Source organism: Nycticebus coucang, chromosome 21 (genome assembly GCF_027406575.1).
Source record: "Nycticebus coucang isolate mNycCou1 chromosome 21, mNycCou1.pri, whole genome shotgun sequence".
NCBI lineage: Eukaryota > Metazoa > Chordata > Mammalia > Primates > Lorisidae > Nycticebus > Nycticebus coucang.
The window spans coordinates 40,460,443-40,486,069 of NC_069800.1; the positions used below are offsets into that span (position 1 = coordinate 40,460,443).

Consider the following 25,627-nt stretch of genomic DNA (forward strand, 5'->3'; position numbering starts at 1 on the left):
ATATATATATATTCTTTTTTTATCCCACTTCAGTTGGAGCCAGTGCAGTTATGTTTTCTTTTTCTAAATGTTATTTATTTTAATATATGATGGGTTGAATTGGATTCTGTAAATATTTTTTAATTTTCTATTTTAACTTAACGATATTGTGAATATCAATAGATGTAACCCACATAAATTAGAGGGATTCTGAGACCAAAAAACTTAAGAACTGCTCCCTTAAAAGGTTTCTCATTTTAATATAAAAGAAACAATTTTCTTTTTTTTTTTTGTAGAGACAGAGTCTCACTTTATGGCCCTCGGTAGAGTGCCGTGGCCTCACACAGCTCACAGCAACCTCCAACTCCTGGGCTTAAGCGAATCTCTTGCCTCAGCCTCCCGAGTAGCTGGGACTACAGGCGCCCGCCACAACGCCCGGCTATTTTTGGTTGCAGTTTGGCCGGGGCCGGGTTTGAACCCGCCACCTTTGGTATATGGGGCCGGCGCCTTACCGACTGAGCCACAGGCACTGCCCAAGAAACAATTTTCATATTAGGCAAAATGTAGTAAAGTGACATTATTTATGAAATTCAGTCCCTACCATGTAAGTTACTCATTTTCAGTGCTATACAGTGTTTTCTTGCAGGAATATACCACAATTTATACCTTTTGGCTCTTGGACAATGAGTAATTTTCAATTTGGGGCGGTGTCAGGGTCGCCAACATCACCCTCAAACTATACATTTGGAGAGTGCACGTGTTGGGTCATGCCTGTAATCCTAGCCCTCTGGGGGTGGTGCCTGTGGCTCAGCGGGTAGGGCGCCGGTCCCATATGCCGGAGGTGGCGGGTTCAAACCCAGCCCCGGCCAAAAAAAAAAAAAAAAATCCTAGCTCTCTGGGAGGCCAAGGCGGATGGATTGCTTGAGTTCACAAGTTTGAGACCAGCCTGAGCCAGAGCAAGACCCTGTCTCTATTAAAAAAAAAAAAAAAAAAAAAAGCCAGGTGTTGTGGCAGGCACCTTTAGTCCCAGCTACTCGGGAGGCTGAGGCAAGAAAATCTCTTGACCCAAGAGTTTGAGGTTGCTGTGAGCTGTGACATCACAGTACTCTACCAAGGGTGACAAAGTGAGACTCTATCTCCAAAAAGGCTACATATTTGGAGATTTGGTAGAAGTCTTAGGAATTGGCATACAATTGTGTTCATAACTAAGATTTATTACAAAGGCTTAGTAAGGATTTACAGCCAGATCATAAAGGAGAAAGAGACAAGTGAAATGTAGAGGCGATGCAGTAACAAGGCACCTTTCCCCCTCCCATCAGAGGCTTAGTGAGGAACCTGAAATCCATCCCCTAACCCACAGTCATGATCTTTTCCTTTCCACCTCTCTCCCTCCTAGTTAATACAGCAGCGGTTCTCCACCTGTGGGTCAAGACCCACAGGAACTGTATTAAAGGGCCACAGCATTAGGAAGGTTGAGAACCACCAGTGCAGAGCTGAAAATTGACCCCACCTGACAATATTGATGAAGCATTCTCCTATTCTGTGATTAATATTTAGTGTCAACCTGCTTGGATTAAAGAATACCTAGAGAACTGGTAAAGCATTACATCTGGGTGTGGGTGTGTGTGATAGTATTTCTAGAGGAGATAGAGGAGACTGCTTTTGAGTCCATGGACTGAGTGGGGAAGATCCACTCTTAATGTGGGCTGGTACCATCTAGTTAGCTAAGGACTCAGAACAAAATAGGGGAAAAAAAGGTAATTTTCTCTTTCTTTTCCCTAAAACTGCTACATTCTTTTCTTACCCTTGGACATAGATAGATATCCTAGTAGTCTGTTTTTCTAGAGAATCTGCTAGATATACCTCTAATATACAGTGATGCGGTGTCAGAAGTGATCTCCGAAAATAAGACATTGATAAGTTTTAGAGTCTTATAACACAGAACCCAAAATGTCTTAGATACAATAGAAAATTACTTCTCATACAATTAACCAGGAACATTCTCAGAATGAGAAAAGCAAACCAACAGATGCCAATTAGACTGATGATACAGATTAAAATTATCTAACAAAGATTTTAACACAGCCATCATAGATATGCTTTGCAATTACAAATACTAATAATAAAATACAAAGGCTCAGCAAAGGAATAGAAGGTACAAAAAATAATCAAATGGAAATTTTAGAGCTCAAAATTAAATAATGAAATTAATATCTCAATGATGGACTCCACAGTAGAATGGAGAGTCTAGAATGGAAAGAACCAGTGACCTTGTAAGTAGGACAATGATAAAAAAAATAACCCAATCTAAACATCAGGAGAAAATTGTTTGAAGAAAAGAGCCTCGGGAACTTGAGCAACTATAATAAAAGATCTGAGTCACAATAGGAGAGGAGAAAGAATGTGAAGCTGAAAAAGCATTTTAGAAAATAATGGCTGAATTTTTCCCAAATTTCACAAAAGACCTAATCCTGCAGATTCAGGAAAGCTGAGCAAACTTTAAAAAAGATAAGAACATTGGCTGGGATGCCAAGAAGAGTGGATGGCTTGAGGTTATGAGTTTGAGACCAACATGAGCAAGAGTAAGACCCCTGTCTCTACTAAAAATGAAAAACTGAGGCAAGAGGATCACTTGAGCCCAATATTTTGAGATTGCTGTGAGCAATGACATCACGGCACTCCACCAAGGGCAACAAAGTGAGACTCTGTCTCCAAAAATAATAATAATAATAAAAAATTAAAAAAACAGCAAAGATAACAACATCACCAGCCCCCTGCCACAAAAATTTATACTAAGGTATATTTAGACTTTTGAAAACTAAAGACAAATCTCAAAAGTACCAGGAAGCATCTTACCTAAAAGGAAAAATCCTACTATGGTAGATTTCTTATTAGTAACCATGGAAGCCAGAAGGAGGTGACAGAGTTTTCAAGTGCTAAATAAAAAGAACTATCAGTTGGTATAGTGGTATGTACCTTTAATCCCAGCCATCATAGTTCAAGGCCAGCCTGGGTGTCGTTGCAAGACTCCATCTCAAAATAAATAGAAAAATAAAAGGTAAAAGAAAAGAACTGTCACTCTTGAATCCTTTATTAATTGAAAATACCTTCTGGAATTAAGGGTGGGATGATTAAGATGTTCTCAGATAAAGTATCAATAAAACTAAGAGAATTTATCTCCAGAAGACCTACTCTGCAAGAATGGCTAATGGAAGTTCTTGAAAATAATAGCAAATGGGGCGGCGCCTGTGGCTCAGTCGGTAAGGCACTGGCCCCATATACCGAGAGTGGTAGGTTCAAACCCGACCCCGACTGAACTGCAACCAAAAAAAAATAGCCAGGCGTTGTAGTCCTAGCTACTCTGGAGGCTGAGGCAAGAGAATCGCTTAAGCCCAGGAGTTGGAGGTTGCTGTGAGCTCTGTGATGCCATGACACTCTACCGAGGGCCATAAAGTGAGACTCTGTCTCTACAAAAAAAAAAAAAAAAAGAAAGAAAGAAAATAATAGCAAATGATAAAATATAGTATCTTGGAACGTCAGAATAGGTGAATAAAAAATGGAAAGAGTAAAAGTACAGGTAAATAAGTGGACTTTCCTTCTCTTCAGTTTTCTAAATTATGTTTGGTTGGTTGAAGCAAAAATTACAATATTGATAACAGTTGTCAGTGTATATAGAGGAAATAATTGAGACAATTTTATTATAAACTGGGGAGGATAAAGTTGATACAGTTTCTAGATTTCTTTTTGTTGTTGTTGTTGTGCAGTCTCACTGTGCTGCCCAGGCTGGAGTACAGAGGCATCATCATAGCTCACAGCAACCTCGAATTCTTAAGCTCAAGTGATCTTCCTGCCTTAGCTTCCCAAAAAGCTAGTACTACAGGTGCATAGGACAATGCCCAGATAATTTTTTCTATTTTTACTAGAGACAAGGTCTTGCTTTTGCTCTGGCTGGTCTTGAACTCCTGACCTGAAATGATCTTCCCACCTCGGCCTCCCAGCATGCTGAGATTCAAGGCATGTAGATTTCTGTATTTTGATAAGTAGTGGTTCGATTGGGCCAATGTTGGTTTCTATGTTTTGAGATTACAATATAGTTATATAAGATATATCCATTGGGGGGGAACTGGGTATAGGATACATAGGAACTTCTCTGTACTATTTTTGTAAATTCCTTTAACTCTATATAATTATCTCAGAATTTTAAAAGATAAAAAATATTTTAAGCCACTTTCAGTGTGGCTCACATTTGTAGTCTCAGCTACTTAGGAAGTGGAAGGAGGTCATTGCTTGAAGCGAGGAGTTTGAGGCTACAGTGGCTCTGATCATGCCTGTGAATATACCTTGCACTCCAGCCTGGGTAGTATAGCAAGACCTTGTCTCTAAAACTAAAAACAATCATAGTAACAAAACTTTAGTCTTCTACTCCTTGTCCTCTGATGCTATGAGCTTCAGAGACCAGATACCCTAACACTTTAAACTTTCAAATTCCTCTCTTTGCCAGAAGCATTTTTCAGAGAGCTGCACTTTAATTTTTCCAGGGGTGATGCTTCTATAAAGCCATCCTTATTCCCCTGAGTCTGATTCAGTTATGTCTTGTCTGTGAGTTAGTGGTGTCCTGCTCACATTTACCCTAATCATACTGTAATGAACAGCTTAGTTGTCTCTTTTTCCCATTAGAACCAGGAGTGTCCAACTTTTTTTTTTTCCTGTTGCACATTGAAATAAGAAGAGTGGTCTCGGGTCATTTATTAAGTACACAAATGCTGACAAAAGCTGATGACCAAAAAAAGTCCATGTATAATTTTTGTGATATCTAATACCACAGATAAGCAAAATGGGCCTCAAAAAATCTGCATGTAGCCCAAGGGCTGCAGGTTGGACACCACTGCAGGCTGTGCATTCTTTGGAGGGGAAAAACAATTATGTTCTTTATGATAAAATGATTAAAAGTGGAGGAAGCAGTGGGTGTTTAGCCTTCTCAGAAACAGAACTGCCCTGTATTTACGGTATACCCTGTTTTCCCGAAAATAAGACAGTGTCTTATTTTAAGGTGTGCTCCAAAAGATGCGCTAGGTTTTATTTTCAGGGGACGTCTTATCTTTCCTGTAAGTAGGTCTTATTTTCGGAGGATGTCTTATTTTCGAGGAAACAGGGTATATAGCCCAGGGTACGTTTCTCTGGCCTAACTCACTATTTCCCTTTGCTGCACAATTCATTCTTTCTCTTTGTATATCCATAAGAAAATCTAAAAGCATTCATGCAGTCTTTCCATACGTTTAATTTTCTCTTTCCTTTTCAAGACCTGATTGCATTCAGTGCAGTAGAGATAAAAGAGTATCATACTCTTACACTTAGTTTCTTTTTTTTTTTTTTTTTTGGTAGAGACAGAGTCTCACTTTATGGCCCTCGGTAGAGTGCCGTGGCCTCACCCAGCTCACAGCAACCTCCAACTCCTGGGCTTAAGCAATTCTCTTGCCTCAGCCTCCCGAGTAGCTGGGACCACAGGCGCTCGCCACAACGCCCGGCTATTTTTTGGTTGCAGTTTGGCCAGGGCCGGGTTTGAACCCGCCACCCTCGGCATATGGGGCTGGCGCCTTACCGACTGAGCCACAGGCGCCGCCCCACGCTTAGTTTCTATTCCTGACTATTAGTATTACAGATTTCTTTGGTTGTATTGTACAAAGGTCATATACTTAACATGTACTCAAAGTATTTGGAATGAATGAGAGAAAGTGTTGAAACATTTTCATTTAACATGGTTAAATTGGATATATCCAATATCTTAATGTTTATTGAATAATAAATATGATATATTTGGAAAATCCAGCGTATTTTCATACCCAGAAATAATTGTCCTTACAGATATTTAAAATGTTATAATCTATGTGTGTTTGCATGTGTGATTTTTATAGGTGGATTCTTGGAAAACATACTGTTCTGTTTCTGGTTTTTTCACTTAGCAGTATATTGAAGATACTTTTCTTTATTAATGCATACAAATATACTCCATCCTCCCCAGTATTCTGATTCATTACTTTATTGTGCTTTTTATTGTGGTTTCTGTTGGTGGACCTATATGTTTTCTTTGTGGGAGGTTAAGAAGCAGTATTACACTGTGAATAATTTGTGTATCAAGTATTAGGCCTTTGAACACTTGATTTCCTAAAACTAAATTCTTACAAGTGATAATTGCTCTTTTGGAGGGAGTACGAATTCAGTTTAATGCAGTTTTGTTTTGTTTTGGTACTGTACTGTGCTATAGGAAATGAAATAAAAATATTCAGTGAATTTGAAGAAAAATTTTTTATTCGTTCATTTCTCTTAGAAGAAGAACTCAGATTCATTCCTACTCTAAAGCCTAGACTTTTGAGGAAATACATGGGACATCCTGATAACTTTCCTGAGAATAATAAAAACTTAACAGTGGGAGTTTGCCTATTTGGAATTGTTCCTATATGTACACAGGCCACTTGAAGGTAGAAGGCACCTATGGTTCTTTTTCTTTTAAGTTTTCATTTAGAAGATTTTGGAATATATGCCAAGAGGTGGGCAGAACTTGAACTTTTGAAAAAATTGAACTTTTGAAAGGTTATGGCAATGGGTTATTTCAAAAATATGTCTGTTAATTGACATCCTGGGCCGAATCAAGATCTCTTCAATAGGAAAAATAAGTCTGATTGATTGCCTATCCCTGTAGTGACTCACAGTAGACCCCTTGATAGCAGGGACCTGAGTGTATCTGTTCATGGACAGTGAGGAAGGCAGTATCCTATTCTGCAACCCAGGCTGCTGGATAAAGAACAATATAGATTTGGGGTGGTGGAAAAGAGAATCAGGAGGCTGAATGTCTGTCATAAAGGAAGTAGAATTTGGTAATTTTTGAGAGGGATCTGAGTTCATAATAGAGCTCCTGGAATTATTCTTTTTCTTAAGGTTAAAAAAAGTTTAGCACCATAAGCCAGTATCCAGTTTTGGAAGTTGAGTGAGATTATTTATCTTTTCAGAACTCAACAGTGACAATTGAAGAATTCCATTGTAAGCTCCAAGAGGCCACAAACTTTCCTCTGCGTCCTTTTGTGATTCCATTTCTTAAGGTAATTCTGTGAGATAAGCACTAAATTTCATTTATCTTCAGCATTTCCTCAAGATCTACTGATCACTGTTCTATGATCTAAATCAGTGTGGCTTGCCGTGTTTTTATATATTTATTTTATTTTGGACTTGAAGAGAGGTGTGAGTATAATCTTCAGTTAAGCCTTAAGCCTTGTGCTTGATGAGATGAGAATTGCAAAAGCCTTGAGTTATGGTCTATGTGCAGGAGGGAATGGGCTGGAAGGGTGGGGTTGGAGTGGAGGCGGGCTTCCTGGCAGAGGAAGTAACTGGGCACCAAATCTTTTGGGTATGACCAGAGCAAAGTGTGAAGAGTGTGGGTTAGCTTAGAGGAAAGGTGTTGGAATTTGGACTTACTACTCTAAAAGCAGAAGAGGATGTAGAAAAACGGTGTTATCCTCCAAGCCTCAGTTGGTCAGGTTTCTAATAATGTCCTCTGGTGCGATTAGTGTTTTCTGGAACATAACTTGGGGACACTGTTGTAAATTGTCATACTTATGTGATAAGTGAGGCAGTGTTATCTTTATATGGAATATGCCCCTTTTAAAAAGATTTATTTGAGGCGGCTGCCCTAGCTCAGTCAGCAGGGCACCAACCACATACACTGAGGGTGGCGGGTTCGAACCCAGCCTGGGCCAGTTAAAACAACAATGACAACTGGAACAACAACAGCCAGGCGTTGTGGTGGGCGCCAGTAGTCCCAGCTACTTGGGAGGCTGAGGCAAGAGAATCGCTTAAGCCCAAGAGTTTGAGGTTGCTGTGAGTTGTGACATCACGGTACTCTACCCAGGGTGACAACTTGAAAAAAAAAAAAAAAGATTTATTTGAGACAGTCTTACTCTACTGCCCAGGGCTAGAGTGCCTTACTGCAATCTTAAACTCCTGGGCTCAAACTCCTCAGCCTCCCAAGTAGCTAGGACTATAGACACCCACCACAACTCCTGGCTAATTTTTTCTATGTTTAGGAAAGACAGGGTCTCACTTGCTGAGGCTGGTCTTGAACTCCTAAGCATTAGTGATCCTCCCACCTTGCCCTCCCCAAGTGCTAGGATTATAGGCATAAGCTACCATGCCTAGCCAAAAAGCTTTTTATTTTGAAATAATTTCATGCTCACAGTAAGCCATAAAATGGTGCAATAAAATTCCTATATACCCTTAACCCCGATTCTCTAAATGTTTTATTTTACCACATAGATATTATCATTCTGTTTTTTCCTCAGAAATTTTTTTGAGACTCACAGAGTCTCACTTTGTCACCCTTGGTAGAGTGCCGTAGTGTCATAGCTTACAGCAACCTCCAGGTCTTAGGCTTAGGTGTTTCTTTTGCCTCAGCCTCCCAAGTAGCTGGGACTACAGCCCCCTGCCACAACACCTGGCTATTTTTTTGTTGCAGTTTGGCTGGGGCCAGGTTCAAACCTGCCACCCTCGGTACATGGGGCTGGTGCCCTACTCACTGAGCCACAGGCGCTGCCCTCCTCAGAAATATTTGAGAGCAAACTGCAGATGTTATACGTGTAAACACATTAATGCAGTTACTAAATCTGGAAATTAGCATTCATACAACACTTATCTATAGACCTTATTCATATTTCACAAAGTGTTCTACTAATGTCTTTTTTTTTTTTTTTTTTTTGAGACAGAGTCTCACTATGTCTCTCTAAGTAGAGTGTTGTGGTGTCACAGCTCACAGCAACCTCAAATTCTTGGGCTTAAGCAATTCTCTTGCCTCAGCCTCCCAAGTTTCTGCGACTACAGATGACCGCCACAATGCCCAGCTATGTTTTGGTTGTAGTTGTCATTGTTGTTTGTCAGGCTCAGGCTGTGTTTGAACCTGCCAGCTCTGGTGTATGTAGCCAGCACCTTATCTGCTGAGCTACAGGCACTGAGCCCCACTAATGTCTTTTATAGCAAAAGGAAAGCTTTGAGGGGGTGAGGGTGGTCCTGGATCCAATTCAGGATCACTTCTTATAGTTAGTTGTCATGCCTCTTTACTTTTTAATCTGAAACAGTTTATCAGCTTTTTACGATCTTGACGTTTTTGAAGAGCATAGGATAGTTGCTTTATATGTGTAGAATTTACCCTGATTTGTTTTTTTCTGATGATGTCATGATTAGACTCATGTGATACATTTTAGGCAGGAATAGCAGGAAAGTGGTATCACTGCATGTTCTCAGAAGGAATAGATTTTTTTTTTTTTTTTTTTTTTTTGCCGGGGCTAAGTTTGAACCCGCCACCTCTGGCATATGGGACCGGCACCCTACTCCTTGAGCCACAGGCGCCACCCCAGAAGGAATAGATTTTAATTAGTCCCATTGTTGGAAATGTTGACCTCGATCATTTGATAAAGGCATCTAGCCTGCTTTCCCACTGTAAAGTTACCTTTTTTTTTTTTTCCCCCAAGGTAAAGTCTTGCTCAGTTCCAGGCTAGAGTGCTGTGGCATTCGCCTACTTCACAGCAACCTTAAACTACTGGACTCAAGCACTCCTCCTAACTCGGCCTCCTAAATAGCAGGGACTATGGGTATCTGCCATCATCCCTGGCTAATTTTTCTATTTTTAGCATAAATGGGGTCTGACTCTTACTCAGATGGGTCTCAAACTCCTGAGCTCAGATAATCTACCTGTCTGTATATACGTACTCATAAAAGAGTAAACAAATTTCCATAAATATTGTATTGGCAACATTTAAGATACAGTAACAGTCTGGGTGCCAAATGCTAATTTTACAGATATAAGCCACTGTGCCTAACCTACAAAAACTTTTTTTTAAAATAAATAAATACCGAGGGTGACGGGTGACGGGTTCAAACCCGGTCCCGGCCAAACTGCAACCAAAAAATAGCCGGGCGTTGTGGCGGGCGCCTGTAGTCCCAGCTGCTCGGGAGGCTGAGGCAGGAGAATCGCCTAAGCCCAGGAGTTGGAGGTTACTGTGAGCTGTGTGACGCCACGGCACTCTACCAAGGGCGATAAAGTGAAACTCTGTCTCTACAAAAAAAATAAATAAATAAAATAGCTCAAAGGCAATGCGTCAGATACTAGTGTGTTAGAGAACAGGCTGGCAAACTGTAACCCAAATTCACCCCACCACATGATTTTATGCCATGGCTAAAAATGGTTTTTGCCAAGGAACATTTACAATCAGTTTGGTCATAGGGAATACTAACTTGAACCTCACTTAAGCTAAATGTTATTTATTTCTTCTTCCCCCCTGAACAAAGAATTCTATTCTTTTCATTAGTAGTAGATAAATATTACCCCTCCAATTACACTCAATTGTTACTATATTTTGGGGTTTTTTGTTGTTGTTTGTCTTTGAGACAGAGTCTCACTTTGTTGCTCTCAGTTGAGTGCTATGGCGTCATAGCTCACAGCAACCTCAAATTCTTGGTCTCAAGCAATTCTCTTGCCTTAGCCTCTCAAGTAGCTGGGACTACAGGCGCCACCACAATGCCCGGCTATTTTTAGAGACAAGGTTTTGTTCTAGCTCAGGCTGGTCTTGAACCCGTGAGCTCAGGCAATCCACACACCTCGGCCTCCCAGAGTGCTAGGATTACAGGCATGAGCCACGGAGCCCAGCCTGTTACTATATTTTGAATGTTGCCAATACAATATTTATGGAAATTTTTTTCTTTTATGAGTACCTATATAGATTATTAATTTTGTCTCAAATTGTAAACCCTCAAATATTTAATGTCTAGCCAAATAAATATGTCCCTCTCACCTTCTTTTACCTTACTTTCATAGCCTAAGGCAATATAATAGCATCAGAAAAATAGTATTATCTTTACAGATACCAATTTTTTTAATTTAAAACTTTTCAAAATTTAACAACTTTTTAAATTGGAGCATATCAGACATAGGGAAACACATAGGTCTAAGAAGGTACATAGCCTTTATTGTGGCTTTGTTCTAATGGCATTGAAGCCTCTGCTGCCACAAGCAGTCTATGGCTCCTTTTTCAGCCCTGAAGCAGCTGTGCTAGTTCTATCTTGGTTTCCTTTCTGTATGTTCGAGCGAGTAGACAATTATTTCCCCAAGCCTCTAAAATCAAGAAAGATTTGTAGAAAAAAAAAAAAAAAAAGAAAGATTTGTGAAATTTGTGTTAATAGAAAATAATGAGCATGCTTTTTGTCCTTCAAAGGACACATGTCACCAATTGGCTCCAAATGTAAAGATCTGTCATGTTATTTTTTTTCAAAATGTAAAGATGTCATGTTATTTTTTTCGGTTATTTTTTTCAACTATAAATTTTTATAGTTGAAAAAAGATCAAGGTTATGGAACAGACTTAAAAAGTGTTTTATATCATCAAATTCCCTATTCTTAACTCTTGTTATTTTGGAAAACAGCATGAGGTAGGTTGTTATGGCAGCTTTTTGGCTAGCATTTGGGGTTTTGTCAATTTATTTCTGCTTTAAAACTGTCACTGATTATGGTCCCTGCTAAATTAACCGTCCATGAAGGGATGACTACTTGCATGTACTGTCCTTTCAGTTGCTTGGGTGTCCCTTGGGATAAAGGCTTTTATTAATGGGCTCAGCCCGAATTATTTTTAAATTTGGTGAGAAAAATATGAGTCTTCTTTGTTTTGTTTTTTTTTTTTTTTTTTGAGACAGAACCTCAAGCTGTTGCCCTGGGTAGAGTGCCGTGACATCACAGCTCACATCAACCTCCAACTCCTGGGCTTAAGCGATTCTCTTGTCTCAGCCTCCCAAAGAGCTGGGACTACAGGCACCTGCCACAACACCTGGCTATTTTTTGGTTGTAGTTGTCATTGTTGTTTGGCAGGCCCGGGCTGGATTTGAACCCGCCAGCTCAGGTGTATGTGGCTGGCGCCTTAGCCACTTGAGTGAGCCACAGGCGCCGAGCCTGATTCTTATTTTTTTTGATAAAACAAATATGGGGAAAGTAAATTCTATGTATGATAGAATTAGAATGCTGAAGTTTAAAAGATGTATAGGGTTTTATGGCCCAGCATAGTAGCACATACCTGTAGTCCTGGCTACTTGGGGAAGTAAGGGAAGGAGGATTACCTGAGCCCAAGAGTTCAAGGTTGCAGTGAGCTATGTAGATGCCACTGCTTTCTAGCCCAGACAAAATAGCAAAGCCTCATCTCAAAAAAATATGTATGTGTAGGGTTTTAAACATGATTCCGTATTATAGGTCTTTTAAGTATGAGAGAAGAAAAAATATCAGTAGATAGTTAATTATCCTTTTATATATTATATTACTCCCAATACTTCTTTTTAAAATCCAGTGTTGCAGGATCACAGTTTCTGGAATTCTGTGGCAGCTGTCATCGAGAACAAAAAGGAAGGTTGACTAGTACTATCAGAGATAGGTTAGAATTCAGAAGAGAGAAACCAGGGCATATAATGATAGAGGAAAAAGTGAATTCCTCATATTCCTATATAGGCAGTAATAATTCTCTAACTGACCAAAGTCATCAAAATGTGTGTTTTTAAATTAGTATATTTAACAAATCTTTATTGAACTTTGACTTTGACTTGGTAGTGGGTCATAAAGGTAAATAAGGCATAGTCTCTTTCTTAAGAGGATTTACATTTGGTTCGGGCAAAAGACAATCAGTAATTTGAGTACTATATAATAGATGTCACTTTACTCACAGAAGCACATGAAAATCATATTGACCTGGAGGGGAGGATTTTTTTGCCTTACATCATAGGCTTTATGAAAACCTTTGTGAGGTGCTAAATCCTATTGTGTAGGGAAAACTGCCTCTTCTTTTCAAGGCTAACCTGCCCCTGCTGCAGCGAGAACTGCTACACTGTGCTCGGGCAGCCAAGCAGACCCCATCCCAGTACCTGGCTCAGCATGAACACCTTCTTCTCAACACAAGCATCGCATCTCCTGCTGACTCTTCTGAGCTGCTCATGGAGGTACATGGCAATGGGAAGAGGCCCAGTCCAGAGAGGTGAGCAGGAGAAGAGCTTTGTTGTCCTTGCCTTCATGGAACTACTCTGACCTTTCCCTTGCTTGTGAAAGAAAGAATTCTATTGCTATCGTTGTAAACAGATAATGTCTCAGACTTCTGTAAGGTTATTTTTGCATTATCCCAACACCAAACAGTAGTATAAGTCTGAGTCTATAGGAGTAGCTCTCAGACGTGAATATTTTTCAAAAACTCTTCAGATGACTCTGCATACCCCTGCTAAGAAACTCTAGAAACCTAAGAAAATAATTATCTTCCAAAGGTATTCTTTTCCCTTTTTTTGGAGAATCATCATCATTATCATCATCATTATTATTATCATTATTATTATTATTGAGACAGAGCCTCAAGCTGTCACCCTGGGTAGAGTGCTGTAGCATCACAGCTCACAGCAACTTCCAACTCCTGGGCTCAAGCGATTTTCCTGCCTCTGCCTCCCAAGTAGCTGGGACTACAGGTGCCTGTCACAACGCCCAGCTATTTTTTTTTTTTTGGGTTGCAGCCGTCATTGTTGTTTGGTGGGCCCATTGTTATTTGAACCCGCCAGGTCAGGTGTATGTGGCTGGCGCCTTAGCTTGCTTCAGCCACAGGCGCAGAGCCGAGTTTTTATTATTTTTATGTCAGAGGCATCTTTTTTCTAATGTGTGAACTCTTGGATAATTATAACAATACTTAATACATTACTGAAATTAGAATTATATAAATTTATTCTTGAAAAAATTTGGTTTGAGTGGCTACCAAAATATTCTATGAGTTATCAGGGAAGTTTTTTTTTTTTGGTGGGGGGAGGCAGAGAGTTGCTATGTCACCATGGCTAGAGTACTGTCCACATCATCACAGCAACCTCCAATTCCTGCCTCAAGCAATTCTCCTGCCTTAGTCTCCCAAGTAGCTAGTACTACAGGTGGATGCCAGTACCCCTAGCTAGTTGTTTCTATTTTTAGTAGAAATAGAGGTCTTGATTTTGTTCAAGCTGGTCTTGAACTCTTGAATTCAAGCTGTCCTCCCACCTCAGCCTCCCAGAGTGCTAGGATTATAGGCATGAGCCACCACAATTAACCCTATCTTTTTTTTAATGTTTTTATAAAGATGAGGTCTTGCTGTGTGACTGGTGTCAAACTCTGCTCACTCTACCCCCGAAAACTCTCCCACTTAGCCTCCTAACATGCTGGGATTATAGGGGTGAGCGCCTATAGGAATGAGCCACCACACACAATCTAGAAGCAATGTTTTCCTTTTGTAACTAAAGAAAATTTGTTGCAACTTTGAAGTCACAACTGGATTAATTATGTGAGCCTTTTTTCTCCCATGTAGAGAATTATTTATTTCTAATAACTCACCTCCATGGTAACAAATTTGATTTTAAAATATTCCTAAATATAATTGAGCCGATAATTCTTAATATTCCTATGACATAAGAAAATGCTATCATCACCTTAGTCTCGCCTTTGCTTCATGAGGGTTTGATATTTCTGTGAAGTTTTGGGTAGATTTGACTCTTTTAATGCTGGCATAAATCAGCAGTTTACATGATGCGCCTGGCCCTAAAGACAATTCATTGCGTGCTTTTCCATGCAGTCTTCCTGTTTATGATAGTGCCTAACATAATACGTAACACAAAGCAGGTGTGCAGGAAATGTTTGCATGAACACCTGTTGACAGCTCAGATGTGCATTTGTGGTTCCTCTACAGAAGAGAAGAGAACAATTTTGAAAGAGATACAATTGCTCCTGAGCCTCCTGCCAAGAGAGTGTGTACCATTAGCCCTGCTCCCCGGCACAGTCCTGCCCTCACTGTACCCCTCATGAATCCTGGAGGCCAGTTCCATCCTACTCCTCCACCTCTTCAGCATTATACCTTAGAAGATATTGCAACTTCTCACCTGTATCGTGAGCCCAACAAGATGGTAGAACATCGAGAAGTTCGTGATAGGCACCACAGTCTTAGTAAGTGACATATGCAGCGTGACAGTGATTCAAATCAGATGAAATTCTTGGAATTCTTTCCTACTCAGTGATAACATCAAATAATATCATCGTTGCTTTTTTCACTGATTAGATAAAACAATATTGTACATAAAAAGAATAAAAAAGATTTCATTTAATATTAATATCACTTCATACCTTGTTGCTGTCATCATATAATAGAAGTAGTATTACCATCAAGACAGAACTCTGAATAAAGCAAAATCAACTTGAGAAAAATAGCATAATAAATGCAATGATAAGTGGAGATTAAAACAGAACAAATTATAGGAACTACTCTGGCATAAAAATAAAGAGGTATGACTTATTCTCAGATGGTTAGGAAAAAATAGAGAATGAAAAAGCAAATGAAGTAAAATAATATTTGGGAAATCTCAGTAAAGGGTATGTGAGATTTCTTTGTACCCTTCTGGCAACTTCTGTAAGTCTAAACTTATTTAATAAAAGAATAAAAGTTTTTAAAATTGAGCAAGAAAGGTGCAAAATATGTAGTGTTAGTGGCAAAAGTATGTACAGGGACATTTAGATCAGGAGTTGAGGCATATCTAAATTGTATATCTCAGTTTAAATCTTGACTCTGCATCCTAACTTAGCTATGTGATCTCATGCAAGTTGCTTAGGTGCTCTGAGTCTCAGAATAGTAATTTCTAAAATGGAGATGACACCACCACCTCAGCTGGATTGTTACATTTGGAATGCTTCACACTTGGGCCCTCTGAGTCCATTAAATCTAGGAACAAACAAACAAAAACCCCTAACCTCATAGATCAATTTTGGACAGAACTTCTTTTTTTTTCCTTTATTTTATTTTATTTTATTTTATTTTATTTTATTTTATTTTATTTTATTTTATGTTTTGAGACAGAGTCTCACATCGTCAACCTCAGTAGAGTGCTGTGGCGTCACAGCTCACTTTTGGGCTTAAGCGATTCTCTTGCCTCAGCTTCCCAAGTAGTTGGGACTACAGGGGCCCGCCACAGCAGCTGGCTATTTTTGGAGATGGGGTCTTGCTCTAGCTCAGGCTGGTCTCAAACTTGTGAGCTGAGGCAATACACCTGCCTTGGCCTCCCAGAGTGCTAGGATTACAGGCATGAACCACCACTTGGACAGAGCTTTTTGTCATGTATGTATACAAAGTTTACTGCAGAAGGATTTTTGAGTTTAACTACTAATCATCTGTCAGGGCACAGAAGCAAAGACTAACCAGCTTCCAGGGGTTTCCCTTATATTTCACTTTGTGAAGTACCTTGTGGAGTAAGAAATTGCAACATCTTTCCCCTCTCTTCTTCTGACTTAGGCTCATTAGCATTGTTTAGAGGCTGAAACCACAGTGGAGTCCCTGGCTTCATGCAGTGGTGTCTGAATGGTGAAGGCCCAAGGCCATGGCAGCTATGAGGTTGTCAGCATCAACATTTACTCAGTCTTAGCTGCCACTTAAATTGTGTTGTACTTACGTTATCTCATTTAATCATCACGGAAGTTCCAGGCAGTTGTTGTCCTTTCTTTACAGATGAGAGGTGAACAAACTAGGGCCCAAATCACATAGCTAGTAAGTAGCAGAGACAAGATTCAGACTGCAATTGTGTGATGCTCCCCAAGCTTTGGTGCACTGGCAATACGCTAGGATGCCTGTATTTGTGTCCAGTCACTATAGTTTTAATGCCTCTTTTTTTATTTGTTAAACACTAGGCTTGTTATTATTTTCTTTGAAAGTCATATCCGTTTTTTGGCAGTTTGATTTGCAAAAGAAATTTGCTAACAAGTTTCTATAACTGTTTTTTTTTTTTGTGGTTTTTGGCCGGGGCTGGGTTTGAACCCACCACCTCCGGCATATGGGACCGGCACCCTACTCCTTGAGCCACAGGTGCTGCCCATAACTGTTTTGTTTTTTGTTTTGTTTTTTTTTAATTGTCAATTGCATCAATTGATTGATTGGAAATGGGGTTTTAGTATGTTGCCCAGGCTGGACTTAAACTTTTGGGCTCAAGTGATCTTCCCACCTTAGCCTCTTTAGTAGGACTATAGGTTCATACCCCACCATACCTGATTCTTTTTTTTTTTTTTGAGATAGAGCCTCAAGCTGTCACCCTGGGTAGAGTGCTGTGGCATTCCAGCTCACAACAACCTCCAACTCCTGGGCTCGAGCAATTCTCCTGCTTCAGCCTCCCAAGTAGCTGGGACTACAGGTGCCTGCCACAACGCCCAGCTATTCTTTTCTTTTTTGTTTTTGTTGCAGTTTGGCCAGGGCCGGGTTTAAACTCGCCACCCTCGGTATATGGGGCTGGCGCCCTACCCACTGAGCCACAGGCACCACCCTGACCCATAATTTTAGGACCAACATACTATTCTAATTATAATATATAAGAAAGTATCATAATAAAATATTTTAATGCTCAGGCATGGCTATGTTAGAAGATAAAATGAAAAAAGCAGATTCTTGCACTGATACAGAATCACTATAAATATAATACCTGTAAATTCAGACTGATAACAGATGTATTGTTTTATCAATTCAAATACTATGTGCAGGGTGGCACCTGTGGCTCAAGGAGTAGGGCGCCAACCCCATAGACCGGGAGTGGTGGGTTCAAGCCCAGCCCTGGCCAAAACTGAAAAAAAAAGAAAAAGAAAACACTATGTGCAGTGTTGTTGTATGTGATATGAATATATATATATTTTTTTTTTTTTGGCCGGGGCTGGGTTTGAACCCGCCACCTTCGGCATATGGGACCGGCGCCCTACCTCTTGAGCCACAGGCGCTGCCCATGACATGAATATTTTAAAATAGTTGACAACTCTACCCTTGATTCACACAGTCAATATAGCATACCATGTCAAAAAAAGGGGGGAAGGGCGGTGCCTGTAGCTCAAAGGAATAGGGCACCAGCCCCATATATTGGAGGTGGCGAGTTCAAACCCCATCCCGGCCAAAAACTGCAAAAAAAAAAAAAAAAAAAAAAAGAAAAACCTATTGGTAATAAATACTAAGGTATTTCCAAGTAGTTGTACCAGTATGCACTCTAGTTGCAGTGGTTAAGCATTTGCATTGTGCCACATCCTTGCCAACACTCAGTATAATCTAATGTTTTACTTTTTTGTGTGACATATTAAATGTGAAATGCTGTCTCCATGAAGTTTTTATGCATTGCCTGACTGCTAAGTTTGAGTATCTTTTTAGATGTTTTTGGATCATAGGGATATGGTTTGTTTTTTTTTGTTGAGATAGAGTCTCAAGCTGTTGCCCTGGGTAGAGTGCTGTAGCGTCACAACTCACAGCAACCTCAAACTCTTAGGCTTAAGCGATTCTCTTGCCTCGCCTCCCAAGTAGCTGGGAACAGGCGCCTGCCACAACACCTGGCTATTTTTTTTGTGGCAGTTGTTATTGTTTTAGCTGGCCTGGGCTGGGTTTGAACCCACCAGCTTCGGTGTATGTGGCCAATGCCTTACCCACTGAACTACGGGTGCCACCAGGTATATGGTTTTTTATCTGTGAGATACCTTTTTTTTGTAGAGACAGAGTCTCACTTTAAGGCCCTCGGTAGAGTGCCGTGGCATCACACAGTTCACAGCAACCTCCAACTCTTGGGCTTAAGCGATTCTCTTGCCTCAGCCTCCCGAGCAGCTGGGACTACAGGCATCCGCCACAACGCCCGGCTATTTTTTGGTTGCAGTTTGGCCGGGGCCGGGTTTGAACCCGCCATCCTCGGTATATGGGGCCGGCGCCTTACCGACTGAGCCACAGGCGCCACCCTATGAGATACCTTTTTATTTCTTTTGCCTTTCTTTCTTTTAGGCTATTTATCTTTCATAGTTGATTTGTTTGAGTTCTTTATATAATCTGAATAGTGATATTTTGTTAGGTATATATCATTTTACAGTACCCATACCTCATTATAAAATCATTGCCTTAGCATGTTCAAAGTTATTATGAATGTGTGTATATTTACTAGGTAGAATTTTGTACTATTTCCTATTATCTTCAAATTTAATGTCTAATTTGTAATAGGTCTAAATGGAACCTATCAAGATGAGTTGGTAGACCACCGTTTGACAGAAAGGGAATGGGCTGATGAATGGAAACATCTTGACCATGTAAGAACCTTACAGTGTGTGATTTCCCTAATTCTTTATTGCTTTTTTTGTTTTGTTTTGTTTTTAGAGACAGAATCTCACTTTATCACCCTTGGTAGAGTGCCGTAGTGTCATAGCTCACAGCAACCTCCAACTCTTGGGTTTAGGGATTCTCTTGCCTCAGTCCCAAGTAGCTGGGACTATAGGCGCCCTAATTCTTTATTACTTTTGATTCTTAATACTATCAGTAGTTAATGGAGCATACGTGCTTGAAGTTAATATAATAATACATAACAGCTTGTAATAAAAGCTGGTTTATCTGCTACTCTCTCAGCTAGAGAGCTACAGAGTCTTTTCCAAATCTTTGTGGTGGGATAATCACTTCAGGTAGTAAACCAAGCAAAGTTGGGTAGTACAATGGTTATCAAGCTGGGCGCTTTGTAGCTGGGTGTGGTGGCCAGTGACTGTAGTTTCAGCTACTCAGAAGTCTGAGGAAGGAGGATTGCTTGAGCCTAGAAGCCAGCCTAGGGTAACATAGCAAGGCCTTGTCACTAAAAAATAAAAAATAAATAACTTGGCGTATTTAGACAGAGATTTACTGTAGTTTGAAGACCATGTTATTAAGAGACTATATGGCTCCTTCAACTTTGAAGAATCAAAAAAGCCTTATTTTAAATTAAAGAAATGAATAACTATGTGTGTGTATATATGTATATTTTCCAAAGAAGGTATAATAAGGCTTCTAAATATAAAATGCTTAAACCTTAATTTTTTATATTGTGTTTGCCTGTCCTTGATTTTCAATGTTTGTTGTTTGAATTTTCTTTCTCATCTCTGCCTCACTTCCTGTCTGGCTCAGGCCCTGAATTGCATTATGGAAATGGTAGAGAAAACACGACGCTCCATGGCAGTTCTGCGGCGTTGTCAAGAATCTGATCGCGAAGAGCTCAACTACTGGAAAAGACGATGTAATGAAAACACAGAGATGAGAAAAACAGGGACGGATTTGGTCTCCAGGCAGCATAGCCCTGGGACTACAGATCTCAGCAATGGTAAGAGGGGTCTGAAGGGAACCTAGAATAAGCATCAGCCTTAGGACTCCACCTAATATGGTAAGGAAGGCTTTTCTATTTTACTTTAAAGGGAATTGGTGCTAAATTATGGAGTATGAGACTCAGGTGATTATGGAGAGTAAATGGAAAAATATGGAGAGTAAATGGAAAAATATGAGAGTAAATAAAAAAATACCAGGCATGTTGAAGAAATGTTAATTCTCCCTGATGGAGAATGAGAAAATAATGTGAGTTTGTTCTGTCTCGTACTCTTTCTACATATTCATGTGCTAGATGATGACCCAAGAGTGTTAAATTCAGCCTGGCTGAATGTACTAGGTACTCTGGTGTCATCACTTTCATTCCTCACGGTAGCCCTAAAAGTGTTAATATCACCTTCCTTCCTCTTTTCCCCAACTCCTCATCCAGGAAAGTGCCACTTACCAACCACAGCCTGGTGGCTTCCTACAAAAGTTTTTACTCTGTCAAACTGAGTTGTACCATCTTGCCTTTTCCCAGCCTGAAGTAGCAGAGACATGAGCAGCTCTTTCCTCAATCTAGAATACATCCAGGAAGCTACAGTTATTCCTAAAAAAAAGTTCCATCACATTCACCCGCTAACTGAAGAGATGCCCTATCAAAGGCTCAGCTGATTGACAGGCCATCTGTGATCTGACTTCTTCCCCACCCACCCACTCTAAGTTCCCAAATGTTCACCAGGGAGAATAAATCTCTTCTTATGACAGACCTAGCATGTTCCACAGAGAAGACAGCTGTTAGTTTCAGAAAGACTACCAAAAAAAACTGAGGCAAAGCCAGAATTGCTATAATATGTCTAAACTTTGGTAGCTAAGGGATTCCGCACCCCCATCCTATCCATAGCAGTAGCTCTTGAGTCACCCAGCGGCTAGCACTAATATGTGGCATATGTAGCACAGGAAGACATCAAAGAATACCTGTAGTAATTCCTTTTACAAAACCTTCAAAAACAGACAAAGCTAATATTTAGTCTTCCTCACCACCTAAACCTTTGCAAATATCCCTTATAACAACTTGCAGAAACTTACCTAAAGTTCGCCATCTAAATCACACACCTTGTGTTGATGAGTCCGTGAGCGTGCGGGTGAGAAAGCATGGAGTACAGAATGAATGTTGTCATGAGCCAGCTGTGCAATGAATACCACTATTCATCTTTCTCAGCCTTTGCTTGAGGGTTTAGCTAGGGTGACTATGTGTTCTGATCTGCTTGGGACAGTTTAGTTTACATCTGTATCTTGTCATAATTATTACTACTACCTCCCTTAGTCTCAAAACTGAGAACAGTTTGGATGATAAATTATATATGGGTCATTACAAAAGTTTGAGATATACAAAAATCAAAATTTTTTCACCACCAATTAATGAAAACCATCCTTTATCTGTTAAAATGACATAATTATCATATACAACATTCTATTAAATGCTTCATTCTGGGCGGCACCTGTGGCTCAGTGAGGAGGATGCCGGCCCCATATACCAAGGGTGGCAGGTTCAAACCCAGCCCCGGTCAAACTGCAACAAAAAAAAAGCTGGGCATTATGGCAGGCACCTGTAGTCCCAGCTACTCGGGTGGCTGAGGCAAGAGAATCACCTAAGCCCAAGAGCTGGAGGTTGCTGTGAGCTGTGACACCAGGGCACTCTACCAAGGGTGACAAAGTGAGACTCTGCCTCTAAATAAATAAATAAATAAATGCTTCATTCTGCTTCCTTCTCTGATCTGACTATATTAGTTATCATTTTTCATAATAGCTATGTATAGGTGCTTACTGTCTTCCAGCCAGTGCTAACCTTTTACATGTGATGTTTGTTTGTTTGTTTGTTGAGACAGAGTCTTGAACTGTTGCCCTGAGTAGAGTGCCATGGCATCATAGCTCATAGCAACCTCCAACCCCCAACTTGGGCTCAAGTGATCCTCTTGCCTCCGTTTTTCTGTTTTTAGTAGAAACAGGGTCTCACTTTTGCTCAGCTGGTCTCGAACTCCTGAGCTCAAGCAGTCCACCCGCCTTGGCCTCCTAGCTAGGATTACAGGCGTGAGTCACCATGCCCGGTCTTTTTTTTTTTTTGGTTTTTGGCCAGGGCTGGATTTGAACTCGCCACCTCCGGCATATGGGACCGGCGCCCTACTCCTTGAGCCACAGGTGCCGCCCCCGGTCTTTTTTTTTTTTGAGACAGAGTCTCACTATGTCACCCTCGGTAGAGTTCTGTGGCTTCACAGCTCACAGCAACCTCCAACTCTTGGGTTTAAGCGATTCTCTTGCCTCAGTCTCCCAAGTAGCTGGGACTGTAGGCACCTGCCACAACACCCGGCTATTTTTTTTGCAGTTTTTTTTTTTTTGTTTGTTTGTTTGTTTTTTAAAGTTGGCCTGGGCAGGGTTTGCCACCCTCAGTGTATGTAGCTGGCGCCGTAACCACGGTGCTACAGGCGCCGAGCCTTGTCCGGCTATTTTTTGTTTTTTTTTGCAGTTTTGGCTGGGGCTGGGCTTGAATCCGCCACCTCCGGCATATGGGGCTGGCGCCTTACTCCATTGAGCCACAGGCATTGCCGTGGCTATTTTTTTGTTGTAATTGTCATTGTTGTTTTAGCTGACCCTGGCGGGGTTTGAACCCGCCTACCCCTGTGTTTGTGGCCAGCGCCCTACCTGCTGAGCTACGGGTGCTGCCTCATGTGTTGTTTGTTTCTCAGAACTACGTATTTAGATACTGGTACTTCTATTATATTCTTTAACAGATGGTACAACCAAGGCTTAAATAAATTAAAAACATGGCCAAACTGGCCATACAGCTAGTATGTTAGGAATTAACATACAGCCTTCTGATTGCAGAGCTAGCACACACTTTTAGCAATTATGTTATGCTGCTTCCCAATATATCACACTTTTTATTATTATAATTTTAGAATGTGTTTAATAAACTGGTAACATTAGATTCACTTCATTTCTTTGGATATGATTTTAAATGGAATTGTTAAAAAATTAATTACTTTGTAAAAAGGTCAAACAATACAAGAACCATATAAAAGTGCCTCGTACCTGTAATCCCAACACTTTGGCAGCCAGTTACCCTGGCCTCTGGAAATACAATGAAAATGTTCCCAGCTTCTGAGAAAATGTTCTCAGACCATACTGAGTAAGCTGAGATGATCCTTGAGGGTCAAGTGCATCTCACCTTTTATTTCTATCAAGGAAATAAAATGCTGACAATGGGGCAGATGGCAACCATGGTCATACTGATGACTGAAGTAAGGTGGCTTTTTCTTGGTTGGTCAAGGCTTCCCCACGTTTCCCACAAGTAAACTGTTTTATCTGTCATTTAACACTGGATGATTGCTTATCTGTGGGGACCCTTTTCCCCACCAGTTTTGTTTTTGTTTGTTTGTTTGTTTGTTTGTTTTGAGACAGAGCCTCAAGCTGTCGCCCTGGGTAGAGTGCTGTAGCATCATAGCTCACAGCAACCTCTAACTCCTGGGCTCAAGTGAGTCTCTTGCCTCAGCCTCAGCCTCCCAAGTAGCTGGGATTACAGGCACCTGCCACAACGCCCGGCTATTTTTTTTTTTTTTTTTGCAGTTTTTGGCCAGGGCTGGGTTTGAACCCACCACCCCTGGCATATGGGGCTGGCACCCTACTCCTTTGAGCCATAGGCACTGCCCGGCTATTTTTTTTTTTTTTTTTTTGGTTGTAGTTGTCATTGTTGTTTGGCGGGCCTGGGCTGGATTCGAACCTGCCAGCTCTGGTGTATGTAGCTGGCACCTTAGCCACTTGAGCTTCAAGCCTTTTTTTTTTTTCTTTAAGACTCATTTTAAAATGATCCACTATGTGTTCTTTCCCTTGTGTTCCTTTGGCTATTCGAGTTGTAGATTTTTCCCTGTAGTTTCTAAGTGTTTGACAAATGGCCACATGAATCTGGAACCTAATCTGTTTTGAAGAGCGCCCTTCAGTTTCCTTTTTGTTGGCAATGGTAATGGCACTTCCTAGAGAGCCCAGTCCCCCCAAAACCACTAATAATATCAAAATTATAAACTTATTGTGTCTGTAAGGGGTTCCCTTTGGGGGTGGTAAAAATATTTTGAAGCTAGGTAATGGTTATGATTGTACAATGTCGTGACTGTACTAAGTGTCACTGAATTGTACACTTTTTTTTTTTAATTGTACACTTTAAAATGGTAAATTTTATGTGTAGATTGCAAACTTTTTAAAGCTTGAAAAAAGTATTTCCCAGGTACTAACAACATTAAATTACCTAAGTTTCACACGTTTTAAGCAATGGAACCATTTCTTGCAAAATGCCATATTTTATAATCACAATAAACTTATGTGGTGTTACCCCTCATCTCTATGTCCTTCCAAGCTAACCCCTGGGGTGCCTCTTTGGGGTATGTTTTGAAATGTACTGTTCTCTTAGTTTAGTTTATCTTATAAGTGTCTTAAGAAACTTTAAAGGAAACTGCCTTAAATTACATATAGGGATTCAGAATTGCCAAGAAACAAAAGTTGTATTCTCTGACTTATCTACAGAGCAATGCCAAAGACTTATGCATGATGGGTACAGGTAAATTAGACATACCACACAGACGCAAACGTGTGTGCTTATATTTATATATTTGTATTTTAAGAAGTACCTTAAATGTCCAGGTGTAGTGACTTTCACTTGTAATTCTAGCACTCTCTGAGTCTCAAGAGTTTTGAGACCAGTCTGAGCAAGAGCAAGACCCCCTCTCTACAAAAAATAGAAGAAGTAGTTAGATGTGATGGCTTGTACCTACAATACCAGCTACTCCGTGAGGCTGAGACAGGAGGATACCTGGAGCCCAGGAGTTTGAGGTTGCAATAAGCCAGGATGATGCCAGTGTACAGGTTTATAGGGGGGGAAATTGCCACCTGTAGGTATCTCACTACCCTGAAATACTGTTAATATTTGATGTTAGTGTGGGATTCTTTTTTGTTTGTTTAGGAGTGCCACTCTGCTGCCCAGGCTACAATACCATGGTGTCAATCTAGCTCACAGCAGTCTCAAGCTCCTAGGTTTAAGCAGTCCTCCTGCCTCAGCCTCTCAAGTAGCTGGGATTACAGGCACCCACCATAAGTTCCTGGATAAGTTTTCTATTTTTAGTAGCAATGAGGTCTCACTCTTGTTCAGATTGGTCTCAAACTCCTGAGCTCAGTCTAACCACCTTGGCCTCCTAGAGTACTAGGATTATAAGCACGAGCCACTGTGCCTGGTCACATGTGCATGTTTTAAAACTAAAAATTAGGTGTGCTATTTTTTTTTTTTTTTTTTTTGTAGAAACGCCCTCGGGTAGAGTGCTGTGGCGTCACACGGCTCACAGCAACCTCTAACTCCTGGGCTTACGTGATTCTCTTGCCTCAGCCTCCCCAGCAGCTGGGACTACAGGTACCCGCCACAACGCTCGGCTATTTTTTTGTTACAGTTTGGCCGGGGCT

The 25,627-nt window shown here is 40.5% G+C and overlaps 1 protein-coding gene across 4 annotated transcripts in view; it reads left to right on the forward strand.

The window, feature by feature from the left end:
• The window catches only part of CBFA2T2 (CBFA2/RUNX1 partner transcriptional co-repressor 2), a 135,839-nt gene that overhangs the window by 97,854 nt on the left and 12,358 nt on the right, over positions 1-25,627 (forward strand). For 2 of the 4 annotated variants that reach the window (XM_053574596.1, XM_053574597.1), the window contains exons 4-8: positions 6,984-7,073; positions 12,819-13,024; positions 14,735-14,988; positions 19,034-19,119; positions 19,958-20,150. In XM_053574596.1, coding sequence (XP_053430571.1) covers positions 6,984-7,073; positions 12,819-13,024; positions 14,735-14,988; positions 19,034-19,119; positions 19,958-20,150 — 829 coding nt within the window. The remainder of the gene's footprint in view (positions 1-6,983; positions 7,074-12,818; positions 13,025-14,734; positions 14,989-19,033; positions 19,120-19,957; positions 20,151-25,627) is intronic. The other 2 variants (XM_053574598.1, XM_053574599.1) reach the window with 1 other exon arrangement.